We start from the raw sequence: 26629 nt of genomic DNA, 5'->3' as shown, positions 1-26629 counted from the left end.
TGTGTGTGTGTGTATGTATTGTGGCTTTTACGCGACGGGAAAGGTGAAGAATTCAGTCTTCGGAGGGTTTTCCACTGTTCGCTTACCACAAGCGCACACGAGCGCGCGAGAGAGAGAGAGAGGTGTACATTTCAATTGCAAGATGTATATCTCGTACCTCGTATTGGGGTAGGGAAAAAGGCACATTTCCCCCCGTGAGAGTACGAGGTGGTTTGCGCGTATTGACGGGGGGGCCCGAACGATTCTCCGAATGGATGGAATCAATTTTTACGAGATCATATTTCCGTTTCCGCTTTACTTGCTGCCGCTGTGTTGGGATGCTGTCGAAGGTGGCCCAACACACACAGCCGGGAAGATTCCTTCGCGAGCTGACTGATTCTCTCTCTCTCCTTCTGTGTGGCAAAACTTTTGCTCCCCGGTCCCATTCGCGTAAAATATTGACAATCTTTTCCATTCTTCCAATTGCCAATCAGTGCACGATAATAAACCCGATAATGATCTGCTTAGATCCATTATTTGTCTCGCGCTCCGCTGTGGCAGGTGGGTTAGTCGTCAGGGCTAGGCAGCGAGACAGCAAGCACGGTTTCAAAACAGCCACTCCGGCGGTATGGCAAAGCTCTTGGAAAGGAAAACAATTTATGGTAAAAGTTTACCGTCGGTCCTATCGATAAACTCACCCAGGGAAGTAGAGGGGGGTCAGTGTCAGTGAATGGTCGCGGGGGATGACTCACATGAAGAAAAGGAAAGGAAATACCGGTTGTATAATCACCGCCGATGATGGTGACGCTCAGTGGAGTGGGAGGATGAGCCACGTCAGCTTATTTAAATCTCTTTCCCAACTCCCGGCCCAAGCGGACCAGGGTGCACCAAACCACAACCGAAAGCTAATGATCGTTATCGCGCGTCTAATGTATTTTTATGACTCTTGAAAAATGATGTCGATACATTCCGACCGATGTGTGTGTGTGTGTGGGGTGGAAAACGGGGCGCAAAACCCGCAACCGGGAAGATGTGCACGGGATGGAAGCAAGTTAATGCGATCCGCCGTCCGGATGAAGCTCATCTCATTTCACTTAGCGCGCTGTGCTGCTGAATTGGAAAGTGAAGAAGCAAAACAGACACACACAGGCAAAAAAAAACGCTCGTAGGGATAGAGTTTATGCCTGTCTGCTGTGCGGTGAGCGATTTTTCTTCTTTGCCCTTTTATGGCGGGTTAGCAGAAAATGGCTCTTTGCGCGGAACGAAATTCTAAGATACGGCTTCCTCCATGGTTCCTTCCTTCCCATGGTTTGATAATGGGCAATAGACGTTGGTCAATGGTGATCCATTACGGCCGCCTCGTTATTAGTGCGATTTTAAGCACAGCGGGGCAACAAAGTGAAGTCTTTCATTAGTCATTTTTTACGGTCGAGCGAAAGTAGCTGGGGCAAATAGCTGCTTCTTTACATGCTTTTCCAATAAGGTCGGGTGGTACACTTTTGCGAGCTTTTACACGAAAGAAATAGAAAAAGGGCAACTCAGTAAGCTGTATGACACTTGCTGTGAACTAAAAATTGCACTGAAAGTATGCAATTTGCACTACAAAGCGCCTAAATGTAGGCACTATTTTCTACAAATTTGCTACAGTAAGCCAAATGTGCCTTTTCTACGATTCTAATGATACTGTTTGTTCAGAATTGTTACAGTTTATCAATTTAGATACAAAATTACAGCATATTATTACAACTTTTCACTTATATTATCTCTCAACCAATGCCCCAAAAAACTATTACTTCAATGTAGAAGCAATCGCTTGTCCAGCAAGTGAACAATAGCATCCTATGAAGCCATGCAACGCGCACGTTGCCAGCAAATGGGCAGTGGCGCCTCCAGCATTCCTGTTCGCAAAACTTCGTCGCAATTGCCTTTTTTTGGGGGCAGTTAAAAATTAGCATAGAATTTGCCAAACGTCCAAACCGCCCCCCCCCTCCCTTCCCCCCCCCCCCCCGGAAGTGGAATGAACTGACCCAAGAATGAACTGGTAAATGTGACTGTTGTTCCTCCGGCCAGCACGGGTAAGAGCACACGAAAAAGCAAATGTTTGGAACGACCAAAGGAAGGGGGAGAGAGAGCGAGAGAAAGAGAGGTAGCAAAATGCCAACGCGATGCAATTTGGGAAGAAAGTAGTTCCAAAGAATGCAGAATACATTGAGCGGGAGGGAGCATTGTGAGTTTCTTACTCAGTGGCCTAAAGAAGCAATGGAAATGTAAAATGTGCACATTTATAAGCTTGGCAGTAAAAACTATTCCCCATTGTTGGTTTTTCCTGTTGTTTGTTCGATATCTTTGGAATGGCAATTTTGTGTACAGCGAGGAATGTGGGCCATTTCCGGACGTTCATGAGAATGTTTTTACAATTTTTAAAAGGCGAATACACATTCCATGGAACTCCAACACACACACACTTGTATTTATGATGTTCAGGAGCCATTCAAAGGCCTGCTGTAACATTTGCTATCATTATGCTTTCGTGTGGAAGCCGTGTTGAAAGTCTCAAGCAGAGATTGACTTTTAAAAGAGCAGCTGCAAGTGCAACCACTGCCACAGAATATGCTATCGGATGTGTGCTAGAAAAGCTTCAAATCGAGCAAACGCTTCCTGTGCTTTCTTGCACCGGCCGTCTCCGGATGCGCACGGTTCCCCCCCCGGTGGGTGAAAAATGGAGTAAACGCCAGACCAAGCCCACCGGAACCGGTCTGCTCCTCCGTGTACCGGTGAGGAATGGTGAGGATGTGAGCACACCAATGGGTCCCAACGAAGTTTGTTCTGCCCAAAAAGTCTGTCACTTTTCCACAACCTCCTGCTGGGCGTTTGTGCGCGCCACGGGACCACCACTTGACCATTTTCTCTCCACATCGTCCACATTCACAACCGCAACGTAGAAGAGCTTTATCGTTGTTCTTTCCAGGGGGGTGGTCTCGCACAATTATTTCGATACGATGCGTCTCGCTCTCTCACTCTCTATTTCACAGTCGAAAAAGTAGCTTGCCTTGAGGAATACAATCCTTTTGGGGGGAGGAAAGCGCGTTGTGCGTTGTGTGTGTGTTGTGTGTGTGTTGTGGGAAATAAAGAAACTTTCCCCCATCCCACAACTCTTCCACCCTTGTTCGGTGCATTTCCGATCCGTGTGCAGCTTCTATTCGTTTGAGGAGTGTATTGTTGGTAGGTAGGTTGTACAGTTTTTAAACTCGCCACAGTTGCGGCGGCGCCGGTGGGGGGAGTTCTATGCAAGAGTTTTTGGACAGACACAGTTTTGCGGGCACAACTAGCCAGCCAAGTGGACGCCCTGCTAGCATTATACTGGCCAATTTCGATCTGCTGTTGCTGGCAGTGGTCAAACAGTGGAACCACTGCAACGCTTGTGTGCAACCAAATCAAACCCCAAACCTTTTCCCGTCTCATATTCGTTGACTGCGGTTTGTTAGGTTCTTCCGTTTTTTTGACTGATCTTGGGGTTATGCATTTCAAATGCGCTGTTTAATGAATTTTCAGCGCTTAGAAAGGACGGGCCGTCAATCAGCAACGGTTTGATACGAAATACGAAAAACAGATGTTTGTACTAGTGGTGGGAGCTCGGAATCGGACCTACCTGGTTCCGATTCCGTGTTCGGAATCAATTCCGGAGCTGATTCTGATTCCGGAGTCGATTCCGGAGCCGATTCCGGAGTTGGTTCCGGAACCGATTTCGGAGTTGAATCCGGAGCCGATTCCGGAGTTGGTTCCGGAACCGATTTCGGAGTTGAATCCGGAGCCGATTCCGGAGTTGATTCCGGAGCCAATTCCGGAGTTGGTACCGGAGCCGAATCCGGATTCGGCTTCAGAATCGATTTCGGAACCAGAATCGTCTCCGGAATCAGAATTGACCTGGGAATCGCAATTTGTTCCGGTAACGGAATCAGGTTGGACTCCAGAATTGGAGTTAGGTCCGGAATAAGAATTAGTTTTTGAATTGCAATAAGAAGTGTGGGAAGCGCAATAAGTCCGGGAATCTCCATGTGAATAGATGATTTACAAGTAAATTTTGATTCTTTGCCGCTATCAACATGTAGCATCATTGGACCCAAACGCCTATTCCTATGAAGATGCCGAAACCGACTCCGTTTCGAAGCCCATTCTGATTCCGGAGCCAAATCCGATTCCGGAGCCGATTTTGATTCCGGAGCCAATTCCGGAGCTGATTCCGATTCCGGAACTGATTCTGATTCCGGCGCCGATTCTGATTCCGGAGCCGATTCCGATTACGGAGCCAATTCCGATGCCGGAGCCGATTGCGGAACCAATTCCTGAGCCGATTCCGGAATCGATTCCGGAAACTGATTCAGGACGTACTATCCGGAATCGATTCTGACGAAATCTTCATTTTTCCCATCACTTGTTTGTATACATGAAAGCAGTTGCGGACTAGTGTAAAATAAAACGCTTCTAGCAGCAAACAAGCAACAAACAAGCAAACAGGCAAGAAAAAAGTATTGTACATTTTTTTTGCCAGCAGCTTCCGGCAGACCAGAACAGGAACAAATCGTGCTCTGTACAAAGGCAAAGTTGTTCTTCGCGCCGCCTTTCCGCTGCACACAGATTTGCTCTGCCTTACTGTTATTTTTCTTTGATATCGAAACGAAGCACCCGGTAAATATAAAAGCGCACGGTTCGTTGAGTTTCATAATCTTCCGCTCTCTTTCCCCAGCAGTCCGCTCCTCTATTACACCGCCACCATTAAAAGGGTGACAAGGTGGGCAAAACATTGCTTGTAACTAACGACCAACGGTGGGGTTTGCGGTGATTATCCGATTCCAATTTTCGAGGATCTTCCCGGACAGATAGCCCCGAACGAAAACACACACACCAAAAAAGGGAAACCCAAAATTAATTGCTACACAGAATAAAAACCAAGGAGAAGAGGGGGACAAGAGTTGACATGGGAAACACGATCATTTCCGGCACGCTCGGGTGAGTTGTGAATATTACACCGTAAAGCATTGGCGGTGGTGGAGACGACGCGAAAGAAAATGGGCAAATATGACTGTGACACCGGGTTGGGCGGCGGCGGGCCGAACACATTCCAATGCGTCATCTGAGGTCGATTTAGTTGCGATTATCGTTTCGTTAGGTGGAGGGGTTTTTTGCACCCTCCCATCAACAATAACAACAAGCAAATCTGTGTATTTGTGCTTTTATGTTCTTGCTTTTGGTTCCTATTTTCAATCGCTTTTCCAGCGCATCCTATTTATTTACGGCAAATGGTTGTTTAAGGGAAGGGAAAAAGGTCTCCATTCCAGTGCCGAGCGGAACATTTGTAGTTGCATTTACACCCCCAAAAACACAGTACATATACGTACGTGCTTACCCCTCCAGTTCTGCTGGTTTAGTACTACAGTACCGACTTTTGTGAAGAGGGTGAGACAGCAACAAACTCACACACAAAAAAAGAAAGAAAGAACCCATTCCGAGCGGAACTGAAAATTAAACATTTAGCATTGCAACACGTATATAAATATTAATTTGATCGTGCTGACTCGTGGTTCCGTTGCGTTTGCGTTGTTTCTCTGCTCTTTTTTCCACGTGTGTGTGTGTGTGTGTGTGTGAAAAAATTACTAAAAAGCAACACAGAGAGCAGGGGGAGCTCAGCTTTTTGTGCCTTTTTTGTTGTCGCTTTCTGTTTTTTTTGTTGCAGAAAGCACTAATTTTTCCGGCAACGGATAGCGAGTGCACCGGAGTGGAAAACGAGTGAGTTAGATTAATTTTGCAGCTTTTGCAGTTTAATATTTTGTTGTACCCACATACCGCTTGTACCGTTGATAGGTGTGGGAAGGACCACGTTAAGCTTTTACGGGGAGAAGTAGCAGTAGTAGTAGTAGTAGTAGTTGTGTTTAATTTTTTGGCACGAAACGATTGTTAATTCATTTTTACACACAGTTAGCGGTCTTCTCCACAGTCAGCATCGTGGTACGCGTGGAGATAACCGTACACCGGGGACATGGGTCTTGCGTACCCACCAAAGCCCTCCCAATATGCCCCAAACAAATGTAATTAAGCATTGGCGAAAGGAGAGTAAAATTAAACAATAAAACATACAAGCGAGTGCTTGCGAGCTCGCATTGGTCGACTCGACTTTTACCGCGAGATGAGAAACCCAACACTATGTGTGTGTGTGTGTGGTTAGTGTTGGGTACCACAGTACCAGCACACCGGCCGTGTGCTGTGGCACAGTGGAAGAAGTTTGTGTTTTTAATTTCCTCCCTTTCCTTCTCTCATTCCATTGCTTGTTGTTGTGCCATTCATTGGGCATGAGCGTTTTTAAGTGGAGCGTTTTCTTTTTTTTTTATTTTGCTCATTCATTCATTCCTCGATCCAAGCCGGGATGTTTATCGAGTTTCATTCGAGCTAACGATCCGGCATAAACTCCTGGCCGCGCGGTTGACACGTTTCTCCGCTTACCTTCCGCTTATTTTAGCGTAGCAAAACGGGCGGAAAGTTTTGCAAATTGCTACACCTAAAAAATACTCAGCCGTGCTGTACACCACTGTCACGTTGACTTTATCGCTTGCAAAGTGCAAAGTTTTGTGTGCAAGCGAGCAGATTAAACTGGGTAACCGAACTACAAATCGGAGAGAAAAAGACATTTTAACTCGTTCGGTACGTTTTGTACGTTTTGTTTTTTTGTAATCATTATGTAAAATTAGATTTTTCTATCCCACTTTCCACTATTTTCCGGAATAATAATCGGAAAAGTTTCCCTCTCCCAATCACCTTCAATGAGCGGAAAATGACCCGTAAAGGCAAAAAGTTTGACCACACAAAGCAGCTTCGCCTTCGTTAAAATCCCCTTTTTTCACACCTTTTGAAAAGCGGGAAAATTGTGGAAGGAGTTTCCCAGAAAAAATGGTAAAATAATATGCTACCAGCATTCGCTCCTGCGGTGGATGGGGGGGGGGGGGGGGGGGAGGTTCATAAGGTGCGTTAATTTTCCACCATACAAGAAAGGTGAACCCTTTTAAGCTTCACCTTTCCCTCCACGGTGGTAACAACATTCATGGGGTGTAATATTTTGCTTTAAATTATAATGCCCATTGTGCTATGTTTCCTTCTGTGAAAAGGGGGGGGGGGGGGGATGAAGATAATCATGACACGACGGTTAAAACCCAACCCCCAGGCAAAGGAAAAGTCATCCAGAGGATCAAAACAAAAGGATTCTTCCTCGCTGGAACCTTTTCGGGTGCAAATAATCCGATAATATCGCTACGCTACATTTCCGCCCCAGTATCATTGCCGTATTGTTTTTTTTTCTTCTTCCGGTCACTTGGGACTTGCTCTTGCCGGGTTGATAAGGATGCTATTAACGCGTACGGCGCTACTTACGACTGGTAGGCGGCGGCAGCGGCACCATTCAGCTGGGCGTACGTTGCTGCTGCTGCTGCTCCTGCTGCCGGGTGGGTGGAAAGCAATCCGGCTGGACCTATGTTTCCGGTAGCCGCAGCACCACCAGCACCAGCACCAGCAGCGCTGGGGTTTCCGGTTGCGCTCGTGGCTCCCCCACTACCGGTAGAACCGGGTGCGTTCGTGCCGTTCGCCAGCCCGGGCAGGTTGGCGAGCGATGGATGTCTCGCCGGGGTTGCCGCGTTTCTGGCCAGCCCGGCGATCACCGATGCCATCGGGTGGGGCGTCAGCTGGGGCGCTCCTTGGTGAGGTAGATGAAGGGCAAGCGCCGGATGTCGCTGCTGCTGCTGCTGTTGCTGTTGCTGGTGGTGTAGATGGTGCGGTAGGGACAGTGTGTGATGCGAAAGATGCTGCGCGAGCGCCTGATGATGGAGCAGTGCGGGATGGGCCGGTATGCCTGCTGTTGGATGGGGCGGTGTGTATGTGTGTGAAGGTATGTTCCCGAGCCAAAAGCCACCGTAACGATCGAATGTTGTAAGTTGAGCCACGATAAGGCGTTTTCGGTGTAGGTCGGCCATTACAAAGCATGCAAAGTGTAAAGCAGGAGCAGGAGAAAAGGTCGTTGGCGATTGTAGATCAGGATGATGATGATGATGATGTTCGTTTGATGTTCATGTTGGCGTGTGAGTGTGTGGAATTGTAGTTGTAGTAGTTGTAGTTGGTTGTTGGGTTGGAATGGTGCGTGTTGGTTAGGACAAATATGAAACGAAAAGAAGAAAAAAGAGTAAAAGAACATAAGAAGCGTGTTAATGGAGATAGGTGAGGCATGGCTCAGAAGGTGGAAAATAGTGAATCAAAGATGTTATTAAATGTGAAATTTTAAGGCAAAATAGGGATTTACAGTTGATGTGTATGATGTTCCTATTATATGGCCTCCTGTTTGTTTTATTTCAATGGGAATTATTAACAATACAGGGTTTCCCACGATTTATTGCTCAGTTCCTATGATTTTTTGGTGCGTTCCAACGATTTTTTGATCGTATTCCATAGATTTTGGGTTCGTTCCCATAATTTATTGGTATTTTCCAATTGGATATAAATACAATTGGACCAAAAAATTCTGGGAAAAGGCCCAAAAATCGTGGGAACGCACAAAAAAAAAAAAAAAAAATGGGAACCCACCAAACATTGATAGGAACCTACCAATAAATCGTCGGAAACCCTGTAAGGTGTAGTTAGGGGTAGCTGTAAGCATGCGTTAGTGTTTCGATCCTGTAAAAAGGGTAATTAGGGATGGTGAGGTGAGGTGTTTTTGTGTAGAACTTCAAATCGTGTTCAAAAGTAAACCATTCTGACAAAGTTTGAATTAAGATGTTTCGAGTGTAACAAATTGATTTGTCTAAAATTGGAAAATCCCTGCTGAACAGCAAACAAATTGCACCGAAACGCCCGGAAGAAACCGCGCCAAACGCGAACGATGTAATAATGTGCAACCAGTGAATGCGAAAATTGAATAACTTTTACTGCAGTGGGATAATTCGGCTGATGAAGGTTTTCAACGCTTGCTTTGCTTGCGGCTTACTCGAACTCGTTTTGTGGGGCAGGAGCGGCGAGCGCGTGCGTTGTACGCACCAATGGCGCAGCAGCCGAATGATTTGCTGCCTCACGTGAAGGCATCCTTTGCGAAGAGTAACGACTTTCAGGCAGCAAGGAGCGAGCGGTGGAAAACATAAACAGCCCTAAAACCCCCGGTTGCCCCGGTTCATTCATTCCCCCAGGTAAGCTTAACCTCCGCGGACGCGCCAGCCATTGAACAAGGTTTGCCAGGAAGATTGGCATTATCAAAGCTTCGGCACGCTGGCCCGTGTCCCCCCTCGTAATAAGAACTTTCCTTGCCTCTCCAAAAAAGTACAGCCGAAAATGGAAAGCGATGGAAAGTACCGGCCGCGAAAAGAGGATTTACTTTTCCTGTCCGAAAAGTTATGGCTAATCTTTTTAAGCGTTTGTTTACGGCGTGGATTTCCCCGGTGACTTGCCCCATCCAAGTCACCATCGGCGCGTTTTCGGGTGTTCTACCAATTCGGGGTCTACGTTTGCACATTGCTTTCCTGTACCGCGGTCGTCGACGTCGGGATGACGCAAACGAACCAAAGCAAAAAACGGAACCCGGCGAAGCGTGAGTAATTTAAAGATTTTGCACGACTTATTAGAAATGTTATTAAAAATTCAGGACGCACGGGGAGGGGGAAGACAACTTTGACAAGCATACGCGTAAAGCCGCCTGCTCATCGGCGAGAATCTGTTTTAATGAAATTGGACAAAGTAATTTAAATGTGTCCGCTGGCTGGCGGAAGCGGCGAACTCGCCATTCCGAACGGACCCCCACCAACCCCAATTAATGTAGGCGATGGTTTATGATTGTTTGATGTTGCCGATCGGGAAGAAATAATTAGAACGAGCGGCTGGAGTGGTTCGCTCTTACGGTTGTGACCGGATTAAGGGAGCTAATTTAGAAGAAGGCCTTTTTTCGGTCGATGGAGACGCCTGGTGCTTCATTAAAAGCCGGGCAAATAATTACCACACGAGGCGACGACGGGCCGTATGGCCGTAGATGTATGGTAATGTTGGGGCATCTTAATTATTTTTTTTTTGTTATCGCCAAGCATTGAGTGTTTCCCGTCTGAAGAAAGGAAGTGCAAATTGAGTTATTTATGGCCGGCGTGGAGAGGTAGCGCGAAGCGACGTTTACAATTAAAACTTTCACCAACAATAAAAGGCAGTTGGGCGAATGTGTTCACAGCTTGTTTAACACACACACACATATACACACATTCACGTTCTATTGTTCGCAGTCGGTCGAAAGACGCTTGAGCTAAAGCGTAAAGGCGAGTAAACGGCTTACAAAGCGTCTTTGCGTGCTTGGCAGAAGGAGTACAAACAACAATAGGACACACAACGCGTCTCGGCTCTTTGTGGCCGTCGCGAGTAAAAGCGAGCTTATAAACCACTTGCCCATAGAAGAAACGCAATTCTTGCGCGAACGCTACTTAAACCTTTTTAAAGAAACGACTGTTGCCCACTCATCCTTTCTTGGTACACAGAGCTGGTCAAAGCGGTTTGCGGGTTTGACATTGGTGGGTTGGTGGTTGCTGGTCGGGTTTTGTACAATGAATTCCACGAACGAATAAATCCCCTTTTGAGTAGAAATGTCTCCCATTCCTAGGAGTACAATGCACACACACACAGCCCGCAACAATTGTGCTCCCGCGTTCGACACATTAGGAAAATTGAATGACAAAAAGAAAAATGTGCTCCAGCAAATAAGCTACATAGGGGTCGGTTCGCAACAGGGGATGCAGAATGAGGGAAGGGGATCTCGGTACTTTTCCAAAGGCAGCATATTTCTGCTCGAGTGGTCGATGGGCGAGGGCAGCACTTGTAGCATACACGACGATGACGACCGACGACGACGAACAAAGCATACCGACCTTCTTCTCTGGGCCGCCGCGGCACGCTGTGCGGCCGCAATCAGTATCGGGGACGTGGCGGTGGGCAGCTGGTTGGCGGCGGCGGCGGCTGCGGCCGCACCGGCCGGGTTCGCGGACGCCGCTGCGGCTGCTGCGGCTGCGGCGGCGGCTGCTGCCGTGGGCGTTGCGGCAGCCAGTGCTGCTGTGGGCGTTGCACCGACGGTGGTGGCGGCGGTGGCCGCCCCTAACCATGGCCACGTTGCCAGAGGCAGCCGGTATCCTGTTTATTTTTCCGCAAAAGGCAGCCAGGTGGTTTAAAATGAGGAGAGAATATGTATATAGGGGAATGGAAAATGGGGTTTTTTCTGCTAATTGTACGGTAATCAACACGCGTGTGATTGGACGTATCTTCATCGAGATACGAGGCACGGTGTGAGTAGTTGTAGGTGAAATTATGCTTTAAGTGCTTATTAGTAAACCTAGCTAGGGGTAAAATGGTCTAAAACTAATGAATGATCAAAGATGAAATAAAAAAGCCATCAACAAACACACACAATCGAGCCTTACCTTCGGGCCACGGGACGCAGACGGCTGCTACGGGGTGATAGTTTCCCATGAATAAAGCACCATTCCAAGACGGCCAAGGGTAATTGGATTTGCAGCGCGTTGTGATCCGTTACATTATGTTCCGTACGTTTGATGTCACATTTGTTGTTTGTTGCACATTGTGCCACGTGACACAACACAAAGGTAAGGGAAGAGAAAGAGAAAGAGAGGGAGAGAGAGACAGAAAGAGATGTGAAAAACGCGTACACGGTATCGTACGTTAGTTTCGCAATTTATCATTCATGGTATTATTATCATTACACAGCTAAGCGATATGAATCGCAAATTACAATAAAAGGAGAAAGTGACATCATATACACAGAGACAAATTAAGGGCGTGGAGGGCCGGGGGTGACGAAGGCAGCAGGGTGGAAGGGAGTTGGGTAGTTGATGAATGTGTTTGTTGTTTCGAGCGAAGAAAACCCCGGCGGTGGAGGCTTAGGAGGGATTGGTGCGTAGGAAGGTTGGAATTTGATTGATGAAAAGGATTACCACTTTTAATGGATGGAATACTTTCAACAAACGGCTAGGGCGATGTGCTATGAAGGGATGTGGAGGGAGGTAGGATATTCTCTTCCGGTGGTAAGGATTTAGATTGTCAGATTACAGGTAACGGAGATAAAAGGATAACAGGCAATCCGGAATGCGAATCATCGGTTGAATCGCATCGAGAAATGGACGATCAAAACACAAGAAGGCGCGCGTGAGAACATGCTGCAGCAGTTAAGCGTTAGTGAATGCTGGAGGAAACGTATTTAAAGCACAGGCTAGCATGTGTAATAGCTACATTACACTGCGTTGCTTTCTAAGGTGTTTATATTGCTTAATTTACTTTAAAAAAAACCTACAGATTGAAGAGACCAAAATTTAGTTCTTCCTACGACATCAAGGCTGGTTTGAAAAATGAAACAAATTGCACTACTCTACTTCTAAATTGAAAGAAACATTTAAAATCGAGGACTTTTTTTAACCAGAACTTACAGGGTTTTTCAGGAGTGCTCATAGCTGTGGGACACATTATTGACTCTTTCTTATACGAAATGAACTTAATGTAATGGGAATTGGACTCTATAGCACCCTTCTTGGACAAATCCAATAGGACAGTCCAATTTCCAATATATGAAGTTCACTTCCTACAAGAAAGAGTCAAGGAAGTGTCCCACAACTGTGAGAATCCCTGGAAAACCCAGTTAGCTTTTTCTCAACCATAACCTTGAATAGCAGCTTGTAAAGACCGGGAGACATTGTCCGCACTCGCTAGTGTAATTCCATTTTTCAATAGCGCATCTGGCGGCGGCTGGTGGAAGCTTGTTTTGGTCATCGATGGAATGGTCGTGCGGTATCTGAAAATAATGTACTATTTTCATCGGTTTTCGATGCGAAAATGGCTGAAATACTTGCACTACATATTTATCTATCAATTACAAAGCTTTTACACTCCAATTTAAGTAAAAAAATGTAAAAATAACGTATTTTCTGATGCGGCTCCAAATTGTTTTGCAAAACGCTTCGGTCAGCCACCGCCAGATGCGCTAGTGAAAATCGAAATTACACTAGCGAGTACGGACAATGCACACCGGCCTTAACAGCTTGATTTAAATCGAAAAGAATCAACTTTTCAACTCTCCCAAACTAAGCGAAAGCGAAATGCAAAGTCACACCAAACAAGCAGGGTTGTTAATTGAATCAATCAAAGCACGTGAACTCCACCGAAAGGACAATCTGTTTTCCCCTTTCCACCAGGCCAAGCACGTTAGCACACGTCGACAGCGCTAAACTTTAAAGCACGCTTTTCGTGCCGAAAATCGCTTCACTGTTGTAAGGAAAAAAACAACATCTGTGCACTATTCTCTTCTAGGTAAACCCGGTACAGATCGAGCAAAAAGCATACCGGTTTGGACTGAAAAAGACAAACACACACAGGCACACCCATTCAAAAAAAGCACCATGAATAGGGAGTGAAAGAGGCGTTAGGGATTGGGCAAGGGGCAAAAATGGAGATAGATGTCGTCCGCGTGTTTAGCATTATAGTAAACGATGATCGTTTCTGTCGCGTGTCAACCGCCATAAAATTGCCATCACTTTCACGACACACAAAAAAGAAACAAACGAACGATGCTTTGCTTTGGTATTTCTAGCCAATGAAAAAGCGTTGAAAAGCAATCCAGCTGCAACGCGTGCTGTTCCTTGAAGCAAGCAAGCAGCCTTTGATAATCACGTGATGGTGCTGAATGGGCCATCCGACCGGATGGCTCCTTCTGTGTGCCCTGTACCGAGCGGTCGTGAAGTCGACAAAGCGTCGGTTGATTGATAGCGATCAATTGATTAAAGCCAACCGGTGTCTGTGTGTCTGTATGAGTGTGTGTGTCAGCTAATTTAGCTTGGTATGGTGGAATTCATGACGGAGCGCACTGTGCAGAGACATCGTAAGCACACTGCTGCTGCCTATAGCCATTATACAGCAGAAGGAAACGACTATCGACAGCAGCTGTGCCTCGCAGCGACATCTAAGCGCTAACGGAGGCAAAGGAAAAATAAGCCTCTTCACTATCCTTAGCGAGCGAGCAGTACACGTGGAAGGAAAGCCGTGTGCTAGAGCTGAAACGTGCCCCATTGAAGGAATATTGCTCTCGACGAGTTTCATTCCGCAAGAGCTGTGTTCAAGGCAAAAAAAAAACTTTATCTACAACATTTGCATGCAAAAGTGAAAGGAAAGGAAAGTGAGAGAACAATTTACAAACACATCCTCACCCAGGCTAATAATTTGAACGCAAGTGCTTTTAATACTGTAATAAGCTTTTGGCCATCTCCAAAACTGTGCAAAACATTCACAATGCTCTCCTTTTAAATCGAAATGTGTGCATTGTAATGATACGACGCTAACATATCGATACAACACAGATAAATCGTTTGACGCCGTCTACTGGCACAGCTGCTCTGATCTGGCAAGAGGATAAACAAGAGCTACTACAAACTGCATGCAAAAAGCGTACAATACAAAGCGTTTTGGATGACGTTTATGGGAAATTATGGAAAATTCTACAACTCCAGGGTAACTGCGGGCGATAGGTGCATTATTGCATACATTCAGGGCTCTGACTAAATATGGCTAAATAGAGAGAGAGAGAGAGAGAGCGAGCGAGAGAGAGGGACAAAGGGTATGGCGGAAGTAGTAGTATTTAATGGAAGGTTTTGCTCACCCAGTGACGGGGCCGAGACGGCGCCTTGTTTCGTCAGAAACACTATACGCACACACACACACGCATCATATCAATATGAAAACATAAACACACACACACATACGTACATGTGCGCGGTTTTGTGCGTGTGTTGCGCCGTGAGTAGGTTGAGTAAGTTGCACATGTATGGAGGATTGGGTTGTTGTTGTTGTTGTTGCAGTTGTAGTTGTTGAGTTGTAAGTGATTTTTTTATTTTGGTTTTCGATTTTCGGTTTTCGTATCGTTTCACAAGTGTCCCATTTGCAAAAAAAAACAACACGCAATATGGGGGTGGGTGGGTGGTGTAGGGTTATTATTTTTAATTTTACCAATATAACAAAATGATACCAATAACCAGAGCAGGTATCACATTTCAAAGAGAAATATCGTCCGAAATGCAACACGATAAACCACCGCCCCCGCCCATTTGCATGTAAAGTGTGTGGGTAGGTTGATTGATACAACATTTTACCATGAAATTGACGTTTATTGAACGGGGCCGCATTTTATTTTTAATTGCATTTTTGTTTTGTTTTTTTTTTTGTGCCCACACGGGGACAACGGCATCAAATGCCAATCGCATTTGAAGGGCACAGTTGGGAAACGATAAGTTTGGAGGTTTCAAAAAGGTACACCATTTAAAACAATTCGTGTGAAAAAGAGAAGAAGAAAAAGGAGAGAAAAAAAGAGAAAGAAAACGTGAAGTGAGTAAACGCGTTTCATTTTAACCTTTCCGTGTAAATACGGTAACATTCGGGAGGAATACTGGTGGAATACAGGTGCAGAGATGATGAAGGTAGTTTGATAAGATAAGGTAGCTGTAGTAGAATGGATAACACACTTTGGTGTGCAGTAATCAGCAGCTGTCGGGTGATTTTTTTTTTAAACAGTTACACAATATGTGAATGAGTAAGTGAAAACCAAAAAAAAACCCTCAGAAGGCACAAAATGAACAAAATAAGAAAAAAATAAAGAGGATGTCATTTAGAAATTTAGTATTTTTTCGACGAATTTTGACAAGAAACAGTCTTAGTTTATAATTTCTTTAAACAAATCTTTATAACCATCGGAAACATTATTCTATCCACTACTTTACCAAAAAAAAAACCAGCTCGCAGGAAAAACAAATAGAACATTATACTTAGAGTTAAAGTTGGTGCCTAATTGCTTCAATAAACATGTTCATCAAACTAACAAAACCGACAAGAGTTAGCTAGAAGATCAAAGACAAAGTACTAAACAGGCATGCACACGAGTGTTAGGGGGGGAAAACCGGGAGAAAAAAATAGAGAAGAAAGACAAGATCGATGCACTTGCTTGTGCCTCTATATATGGAAATGAAAAGTGACAAAACAAAATTGGAAAACATAAATGCACAAAGAAACCACACTAGAACAGTAAAACCCAAAAACGAACTACAAAAAGGCGGTGCGTGATGGTTCAAACCACGCTTAGGATACTATAAATAATTACGAATTCAATACGAGGATATGAATACAGAGTGAGTGAAAGAGAGAGAGAAAGAAGGCGAAAGTAGAAAGTGGGGCAAGGATAGGAGGGAAAGTAATGGTTAAACAACTTACCGCTTGATACAGCAGGAGCTTTTTTACTTTGAACTCGTGCGGTTGCATTATTGACCTACAGTTTTAACAGCATTACACACACGGGCGGGCGGGCGGGCGGGCGGGCGCGCGCGCAAGGGGGATGCACATTTGTTGTTTGTTGTGGGTGTTGGCGTGTATTTGTGTGTGTGTGTGTGGTTTTTGAGTGTATTTGTTCACGGTTTGTGTGAATTTATTTTGCGGTATTGTGTTTGTGGTTGTTGTTGTTGGTTTAGAATTTGGGTAAATTCCGGAGAGGAAAAAAGAAAAAAAATATATAACAATTAAATGCATTCAAGTGGATTTTAATGTGTGTATGTGTGTGTGTGAGTGAGAAGATAAAGAGTGAAAATAATAAAGGAAAATGAAGAAAAAAACAACATATTTTTACAATGATACTTGCTAACACACACGCGCGTTATGAAACACTGTAACTCTCGATTCGACGACCGGGCGGACCTGGCGCTCTTTGTACATCTAAATTTCAAACCGTCGAGCAGCAGCGACGAGCCATGCGCGCTCGAGTACGTTCAGAAATTAAACACAAAAACACATCACGGAAGCTGTTAAAACCGGTAAGTAATACGAGTTGGGCTCGACTTTTGGGGCGATTGTTTGGGGCGATAAAGCATTATCGAAAAGGTGCCACACAATTGCAATTATTCACGCACAAAATCACTTATACGCACATTGGAGGGGTGGTAGGTGGGTCGTCCGTTAAAGCCTGTCCAGCATAAGTTATGCGTTATTGGTGCCAGCCGAAGCCCTACTGCCGGATCCGTTTATTGCACTTTAAATGGCTTTGCAGCAGGCCAGCGAACGAAACGCATTACGGGAATGTGTCTCCGTCCTGTGGTCTGAATTATGGACCCATTTCGCCCAAGTTGGGGAGAGTTAATTGTGGGGCGGTGGTTGACAACAGAAAAAAAACATAAAAAACGACATGTAATTGCGATAGTAGCCAGCGACTGGGAACAATAATTATAAAGTGAACGTAAATGGCGGCGCACGGCAATCGGAAAGCTCCGAAAATCAAGGCCCCTGGTGGTGGTGGTGATTTCTGTGGTTTTGATTGTAATTGGGTGCCATTTTCATTGTGCAGCTTGGCGCAGCACAAAAAACAGGTAAAAATCTGTTGGATAAAAATTAATTAAGATATTTATAGCTCCCGCTCGAACGGATGGATGGTACCGTTCGTAACAATTAGTTTTATTAACTTGTGTTGCTATGTGCCATCGGGAGCAGCGATCGAGCAAACGATAATGGTAACCCCACCACAGGCAGTAGTGGAAAGCATTATTTTCAGCTATATAGTACAATGTTCCGGGCTCGCTGTGAACAGTTTGTGCAAGCGGTTCAAGCTAGCAAAAAAAAAAAAAAGGCGACGGAACAACTTTGGCTCTCTATTAGCATATTAAATTGAAAATTATAACTTCATCCCCGTCATCACTCGTGATGTCACACTGGGGGGACAGGGGTTATGGTCGCTATTTCCCCCCCTCCCCCCTCCCTCCCTCCCTCCCTCCCCTCCAACATCCTGTTGCAAAACTCTAAACTCTCTGCTGCTCGATAAAGGAAGCTCGAACAAAAGCCGTTGACACGATGCTTGATTTCGTCTCCCATTGTGTCCCCAATTCAAAACATACGCGCGCTGCAAATGGACAGTTTCGTGCAAGTTTGGGGCGCAAAAGCGGGGGATGAAAAAGACATTAAACAATATAATCATTTTCTCCACGACAAAAAAAAGGCAGGCCACAAACGAACAAGAGTGTGTCACATTTCTGAGGTTTGGTGCCTGCATTGAAATTACCATTTTTTTCACTCTTTCGTTCCGTCGTCATAGTTTTCCGGGGGATTTTTTTTGGTTTCCACTTCATTGGGACACGACACCGTGTGCGAGTGTGAAGTTGGGTCCATTCGCACCCTACCCGGCCCGGATCGAACTGGAACAATCCCTTCCCTACTCGCAAACTTCCATTCTGTTATGTGCTTTCCTGCCAAAGGCATCATTTCTGAAGTTAGCATCATTTTTTAATTAAATGTCACTCGTTCATTTTTCCATTTGCGGTCGCGTTCGGTGGGTTATCTTCCTCTTGTGTTCTCTGATACGGTTTTGTTTTTCCTTCTTCGTTTGCGTTTGATTTTTATGTCCCCCTGTGTTTTTTTTTGCACGCTGCACGACGGCTGGCTAGTCTTTATATTATCTTTCCACGTCACGTTTTTAATTATTCCCGTGAGCTGAGCTCTAAATGGTTTTTCCTTCTGTGCTGCTTCCCGTGTTTTGCAAAGGGAGAGAGCAGGTTGGTGTACACATACACTCACACAGCATCGATTACCTCTTCATCATATCGTAACGGAGCAGGGGGGATGGGGTTTGCTTGTTGACCCGCTTGCTTTTACAGCGACATTTTTATAATTGGCTTCCAATAGTAGTTGTGTTACAACAAGAAAGGTGGAGAGAAAACCGAAACCGGTGGGAGATTGCAATCGGTTCACAATTATGAATAAAATCAAAACGTTAACCAGGAAGTGGACAAGTTTCGATGTTAGTTATCAGTAGCATGAGGATAAACTTTGGTTGAATTTTTATTAAATAACATCAGAATTATTTCGAATATTTATGAAGAAGTACAAACACTCGTATTTTTCTGAGCTACAAAGCAAGAGTGTTGACAATAAATCAGATTTTCCTGTTTAATGCTGAGCGTTTTGGCATAATACAGGGTTTCCCACGATTTATTGATCAGTTCCCATGATGTTTTGGTGCGTTCGCACGATTTTTGCTCGTATCCCATAGATTTTTGGTTCGTTCCCATAATTCATTGGTATTTTCCGGTTGGATATCAATACAATTGGACCAAAAAATTCTAAGAAACGGCAAAAAAATCGTGAGAACGCACCAAAAAATCGCTAGAACGCACCAAAAAATCATGGGAACTGACCAATAAATCGTGGGAAACCCTGTAATAACGGCAACGGAATCTAACGCTCCTGACGGTAGCGGTGTATAAATTAAAATTGGAAATCTATTGAACCCTGGTCGAACATACGCTATTGGATTTTTCCCAGCTGTATGTTCCGCTATTCCAATCCTCATTTTAATACGAAAAAAAAATCAAATCTACCACAAATAAAAAAGTAATATGCAAAACGTGTCTAAAACGACATCAAATAAAAAAACCTCTCAGAAAATCACAGGAAAAACCAGTCGGGGAAAACTCAATTTTTCCACCATTGCTCCCGTGTGCCGCTCTTCACGCCGCGTTCACGCAAAGCGGCTCGCGAGAAGCGCTGGGGGCACACCATGTGCACCAGCAGAGTACAAATTTGCATTTTGCACGCTGTGTTTAAAAATCACCATGCACCACCACATCATGATTGGTTGCGCAAAATTGCACCGATTTTCCGGCACAGTTGGCTTCCGAACGAAGTTGGCAGGTGGCGCGCGCGCGCCGCGCACAGTGCAATTGCATAAAATATGCAACAATTGGATCAGAATCGGAGGGATGATAAAAAGGAGAAGAGAAGAGAGGAAAGGAAGAAAAAAATCGAATCACCACGTTGTCACGCTGCACCCAAAATGGGAGGAGGGCTTTACTTCCCGTTTGTTTGAATTTGTATCAACGATGGATTTGTGTTGGCGATTGGGAATCGATTTCGCCGTCGAGGGAAGAGAACAATAGGTAGCAGGTTCAATCGTTTGCGTTTGGGACGGATGTGCGACCGTTTCTAGTAAGTGAAGTTAGTTCCCTGAAATGGAGAAAAAGCTCCTAAACATGTTTGGAAGGTTCTTAAAGGGGGCTTTCTGGGAAGTGAATGAGATTGAACTGCGAGGCCATGCATCCATACTGTATCCCAATCGATAAACATCGGTTCGGCAATACACACCCACCACCGGTATATACGGTTGAATATGTTGCCTAGGAAGCTCATGTTGCTGATTTGCATCCGCACGACTGTCCAGTAGCGCCGGCGAACCGTATTGTAGTGGATGAACAGAACGCAAAAAAGGAGAAAAAAGCGTTACAATCGCTGCACAGCAGAACTACCTTTGCAGATGAACGGTAGGATTAGGCACGGTTTGCAGCAAATATACAACACCGTACCAGTTGGCAACACTGTACAGCAGGAAGAGATAGCAAAAACTGCTTGCAAGTAGGTTGGTTTTTTTGTTTTTGGTCCGTTCCCATCCTCTTTGTCGCTGTATTTCGAGCACAAGTGGGAAAAAAAGGGGGAAAAAAGCTTGCAACAAAAATCGAACTTGCAAGCTTTTTTCCCCCTCGCTCCTCGAAGCTCGCTTGCAGCGAATGAAGCGCGGATAAAAGATGGTCCTCGCTTTGACGGGGTGATTTGTAACCTTCCCTCTTTTGCTGGAAGCCGGCAGCCTTTTGTACCATTGCTACGTGCGCACACGATACCCATTGGTTGGATGTTGAGTGTTCTAGTTTTCACTTTTTTGTGCGTCTATTCTTTTATTTCTGCTGCTCGGGAACAAAAAAAAAAGGAGGCTGTATATCGCGTCTCGGTAGACTTAACTGAGCCACGTGTAAGGGAGAACTGGAACTGGAGCTTTCAAAGTGCCACTCCTGGTAAAAGGACACTGGCAGGCACTGTGTGTCCCTTGTTGGACCCATTGTAGTGTATTGTTGCGCGCTGCACGCGACCAATGTGGAGAGCCGGCATGTTATTTAGTATTGTTGCAGCCAGCGAGTCAATTTATGTAGCTGTTTTTTTTAGAGTGTACGTGCACTGAACATTTTTCTCGAGCCTCTTAGCACTGTATCGAGTGCTGCTGCTACTGCTGCATGGTGCAATTGGTGCTAGCAAACCACGCAAAGACAGAGAGAAGGCATTTTTCTTTGCAACGAGGGTTAAAACCAAATCACACACTCCAACGAGCCGCGAAAAGAATGCTTATTAGCACAATCCGCACAGCCAGGGAACGAAACAGTGAAGCAAAGAAGAAGAAAAAAAAACAAAGGTACCACTAAGCGACGAACCCCCTCTCTTTCGTTTGCTGTTGCACTTTCATCGGGAATGAGGCAAAACCGGGCTCTATCGGACGTGTATACCCAGTGCACACTGCTGCCAGATTTATTGGATAGCGATAAATCTTGGGTTGATGCTTTTTTCCCCTTTTTTCTGGGGTTTTGTGTTCCACTAAACACAGTGATGTTGGATATGTAAGGTATACAATTCAAGCACCTTGCATCTCTGTCTTGACCGTTCGTTCGTTGCATTGAAGCTTCAAACACACCACTGTAAGGGTATAGATCACGAATGAATCTTTTTTGGTATTTTCGTTTCAAGATTTGTTAAATGGAGAAGACGAAGTCTAAAAAACGACGAATTCCTGCCATTTTGTGCAATACAATGGTGTTGTTGCACCGACAAGAATTTATTGTAGTGGCGTAGAGGGAAAATTTAAGCTGATGTATTGATGGCCATTGTTGGCAAGTGTATGCAACCGACACTTCGGAAAGGTACAACGGTATCGTTCTACTTAATGTCAAGCTCGAATACAGTGCATAGTGATTGTATATTTGCTGGTTGAAGATATCGGTAGGATTATGGTAGCCTTCTGATATCCCAAAATTTAATTATCTAAAACAGCACCAGCTTTAGTTAATACAACATCACTAATCATCTCAATTCATGAACCATAACTCGGCGGAGTCTATCAGAGTTTCATTAACAAAAAAAAAACCCATTTCAAAACAATATTTGATTGCCCGGTGCCTTGTCCCATAAATCAAAAGAATACACAAGCTGACACGGATAGGAAAACTCACAACTAGCACCGAAGCGTGACCAGAATCTATTCGTTTCCTACCCTAGCGCCAGCATCACCGTGCTAGGATAAAGCGCAACCTACTGCTGCCAACTTCGAGATGAAATGCCAGAAATTAATTTTCTCTGAATAGTAACGTCTTTCTTCGCAAAACCCACTCACTTTTTGCCGTTCCACTGGAGGCGCCCGCACGGTAGTGGGCCGGCCACCAATCGAGATGGGAAGTTAGCCTCTGGGAAAACTTAATTTCTCACCACCATCAATGGGGTTTCTTGAGCTAAAGAGCTAAAACACCAACCACCACCGTCGTTCGCTTCCTTTTCTACCAATCCCACCCACCGACTGGCCAAGATCCTGAAGACAACTCATCCTGATTGGGCTTCGATTGAAAATTGTATCCCGAATGAAGTGAAACAATCTCTGTTTGCTTGCTGGCGCTCTCCCTGGGCAATTCTTCGCCGCCGGCCTGGCTCGTCAGAGGAATTCCGTAGTTGTGTAACTTAATTGAACCTTCGTGCTGGTGGGGGTGTGCCGATCGATGTATAATTGAAAATTTCTTGCACAGGGTGGCGGCAGGGGCGCGCACAACCCTTGCGATGGATTGTTTTAAATTGCACAGGACAGGTTTCGCAGGAAGCGGATTTTAACGTACCGATTTGAATTGGAGTGCAATTTACGTTGCCAGCTGGTAGTGCTAACAATACAATTCCAATGAAATTAGATAAGATTCTGGATCCCTTGTTTGCCGGTTAAACGTTGGAGCTTCCCAGCATTTATTAAACTGAAGCTATGTTCGTACTGTGCGTGCATGGCTCGTGCTGCATATGATTGAAATAACGGACGGGTTTGATTTGATATAACAAAAAAGAAAGAAAAGGTAATGCCTATAAACAAATTGATTGTGTAAGCTTATTTTTCGAATGTTTGGCTTTACAGTGGGTGGATTTATACTTCTGGAATGGTATACAAAAATGCTGATTGCTAGGGACTGGTAGAAATAGCATGGTAGGGTTTTCGATTGCTCTGAGTAGGTGAGTGTTATATGAATGAGTGAACAACGTACCGTTTTTTTTCAAAGAATTACGCATCGGAAGAAGAGTCGGTGGTCAACAACGAATGAACACTAAAATTCTGCAGCAGAGAACGAAACAAAACGAATCAGAGGTGGGTTCAATTATCAACACCAGCGCCTGCACGGGGATTTTACGGGCTGGTTCTGGTATCTGTTTTGTAAAACTCTATTAAAACAAAAAAAAGGCTAGGAAAGGACAATGATCAACCGATTGCTTGAAAAAAAAGTTTAGTGAGCACAAATTGATTCCATCATTAATTCTACAGCTTTCGTACAAAGGTGTCCTGTTATTTCGCATAACTGTGTTTGTTTAGCATACACCACATCAACCTGAGCTAGGAGAGACCAGTTTGAATGCAAAACAAAAAAGCACACAATGAGCAAAACCAAAACTATTTAATGGCGCTACCACTTGTTAGGAGAAATGGTCCATTCTCTAAGGAACAAAACAACGAGCATTCGATGCACTAACTAACCAGATGAACGGTTGTCAATAGACCACGAGCGTACATTTTGGCCACCAACACCCGGACACGTCCCGGAGGGCAACAAAGTAAGTACTAATTTGTTGAATTATTGCTTTTTGTTGTTGTTGTCAGAAAGCCACCAAAAACCCCAAACAAAAACACCATATGCTGTACGTTACACTAGATGGGACCAAAATTGAAAATGGTTAGCAACTGTTGGGCACTAAGGAATGGTATGTGGTGATGTGGTTGGGAACGAGGAAGCGCAGCAATACTAACACCATGGCAAAAACAAACTAGCATTCTTGTAAGGAGCAATATAGTGTAAAAAGACACGCAGTCGAAAAATAACTACACACGGTCTTTGGTGTTTTTTTATTTTGTTTTGTTTGTTTGTTTGTTGCTTTCTGTTTTCAGTTTTGCAGTTTTTGATGTTGTGCGTGTGCGTGTTTTACTTTGTGGTGCATTTATATTGCGAGCTTTTGCGTGTTTTGTTTGTAAGTAAGTGTGTGTGAGTGAGTGTGTCGGAGTGAGTTTAAGGGGTGAATCAAAACTAACGACAAATGGGGGCGTTTTTTCCATCAACCGCATCTTGGATGCAAAATTCTAGGCACTTAACAGAGAAAAATACCATTATAAAATATTAAGGAAAGGGGTCGAAAAGGGAAGGAAGGATTGGGGGAAAAGGGAAAGGTAATGGCAAAGGAGGTATAATAAAAAGGAGCATAATAAACTTGCGAGCAAGAGAGTGAGAGTATATATGTATAGTATATATAAATATGGTACGAGAGGCACATTTAATGGCAATCACAAAAGTAAAAAAGAAAAGAAAAAAAAAAACATAACACGTTCCATATTTTTGTTTACCATTCCAGAAGTACTTCCACAACCACCAAGTGTCAAACAAGCCGCATACATACAAAGGGTAATAATAATAATTAGTGCTATCGAGCGAACCTTTCTCCTGCTGCGTTTCTTCGCTAGCTTTGCAATTTCTTGCACTATAAACTTAACGCCAAAAACAATGCAACAATGGAAAACTGGATGTAAACACAACTGACTTCATCCACCGTTCTTGTACGGGATAGGGGAGCACATACTAGGTACGAAAATAACGGCATTAAAACAAAAAAGCTTACATTATCCACGACAATAGAAAGAGAGAGAGAGATAGACAGACAGAGAGCGAGAGAGCGAGAAAGAGAGCTGGGGATGGGAGTTTATCTCATTACAAAAGTAAATTAAAAAAAAAAAAAACAAAGATGCTAGTACTCTTGAATTAAATGCACGCACGCAGCCGACTAAAACAGTAACGAAACTGATAAATAGTTCTGGGAGGGGCCATTTAGTGTTAAAACCCTTACGCCTAAAAGAAGACAAGAAAACTAGTACAATCCAAAACTCATTCGCAAATAGCAATAAAACCAAAACCGAACTAACCAAAACTGGAACCCAATCGCGGTGAGGTCGCGCAATACACGGATGCTCCAAGAAGAACACAATGCGGCTAAAAAAACGAACGACTACAAATTAGCAAACGACGCAAATTAGTTCCGATTTATGCTTGTGCATTTGGCAAGTGCACACATTACTGGGCTGCACTTTAACGTGGCGTTGGGTTTGGTTTATTTGTTTTTTTTTGTGTGTGTGTGTGGATTGAACGCTCTTCTATTGTTTTGTTTTGCAGGCATTCGTACCATTAGAAGAGCTGAGGAAAACATCGAGTGGTTACAGTGTTTCATATATACGTAACGTCTTTTCTTTTCTAAAAAGAATATGTATATAGTAAGTATCATTGATGCTTTGGAGAAAGAAGTAACGTAAAGGGAAAAGAAGAAAAAAAGAAACTCAAAATGCATAGCAGAGTAACACAAATTAAAGTAATACAAGAGTATAACAAGAAACAAAAACAAAAAAAAGAGATAAAATGAACGGTGAAGAAAGAAGCGAAACAAAATAAAGTATAATGTTTGGTAAAATGATAAAGTATGAAAGAAAAAAAAACCAAAGCAAAAAAATAATAAAGATAAAGGGAACTAATGACAGATAGGGGAGGAAAATATATAATAAAATAGATATAATAGAGAGGAAAAAGGTACAATAGTATATATGTATATGTATATTTATATATATTTATATAAAGAAAAATGAAAAAACTTTGTTTTTCATGCACACCTCAATCTTGCGTCCCTCAACCACAGTGCCGTGAAGACGTTCGCGTGCTCGCTCCGCATCGCTACTATTAGCGAATGTTACAAAACCGAATCCCTACATGCAAGGACAGAACAAGAAACATGCATTAAAACAGCGTCCGCTCAAAAACAACGTGCAACAAAAAATTGTATTATATTTATATATATATATATATATATATATTAATTGTATATATATAAAGGGGGGGGTATTCATTTATTGTATTGTTGTTTTTATTCTAATTTTTTTTTGGTTTGATTTGTTTGGTTGGTTTTTGTTTTGTTTCGGTCAGTTTCGTGGGCCGTCCTGTATGATTTATGAGTGTAATATAGACTATTTAGTAAATATATAACCCTAGTAATCTAGTTTATGTAAGGGGGGGGGGGGGGAAGGAGCAGGAAATAGGAAGAACAGGGAACGATACATTTAACTAGCTAGTGTACTACTGTCGGATGTGTCGGTAGTGGATGGAGGATTAGGAAAAAAAATACAAGGTTGACACAATTTAGCTATCAACATCAAGGTAATGTAGTGATTTACTTGATGTGTTTATGCACAAACGAAGCAGATGGGAACTGTGGACTGTATGTGGAAAGAATAAATATAACAAGGCTAATCACATATTTGTATGTTTCGAGAATATGATCACCTCGCTAAGACCAACATAGTTATCGATTCTAGATGCATACAATTAACAGACACTTCTCAAGAAATATATGATAAGAGGAAAATATAGGAAAATAATTTATTGAGGATCGATAATGTTATAATTACGGAATCAAAAACTATCTAAAAATATAA

At 43.8% G+C, this 26629-nt stretch overlaps 1 protein-coding gene across 20 annotated transcripts in view; it reads right to left on the bottom strand.

The window, feature by feature from the left end:
* The window catches only part of LOC120953509 (homeotic protein female sterile), a 168897-nt gene that overhangs the window by 18095 nt on the left and 124173 nt on the right, over window positions 1–26629 (bottom strand). For 8 of the 20 annotated variants that reach the window (XM_049606890.1, XM_049606897.1, XM_040373505.2 and 5 more), the window contains 5 exons: window positions 25811–25903; window positions 16288–16342; window positions 14687–14728; window positions 11448–11474; window positions 7396–7873 (listed from right to left, as the gene is read on the bottom strand). In XM_049606890.1, coding sequence (XP_049462847.1) covers window positions 7396–7873; window positions 11448–11474; window positions 14687–14728; window positions 16288–16342; window positions 25811–25903 — 695 coding nt within the window. Of the gene's footprint in view, window positions 1–7395; window positions 7874–10901; window positions 11161–11447; window positions 11475–14686; window positions 14729–16287; window positions 16343–25810; window positions 25904–26629 lie in introns of all 20 variants that reach the window. The other 12 variants (XM_049606899.1, XM_049606903.1, XM_049606891.1 and 9 more) reach the window with 11 other exon arrangements.

This window comes from Anopheles coluzzii, chromosome 2 (genome assembly GCF_943734685.1).
Source record: "Anopheles coluzzii chromosome 2, AcolN3, whole genome shotgun sequence".
NCBI classification, from domain to species: domain Eukaryota; kingdom Metazoa; phylum Arthropoda; class Insecta; order Diptera; family Culicidae; genus Anopheles; species Anopheles coluzzii.
The sequence above is the reverse complement of the archived record's forward strand: the minus strand, read 5'-3'. Positions and strand labels throughout refer to the sequence as shown.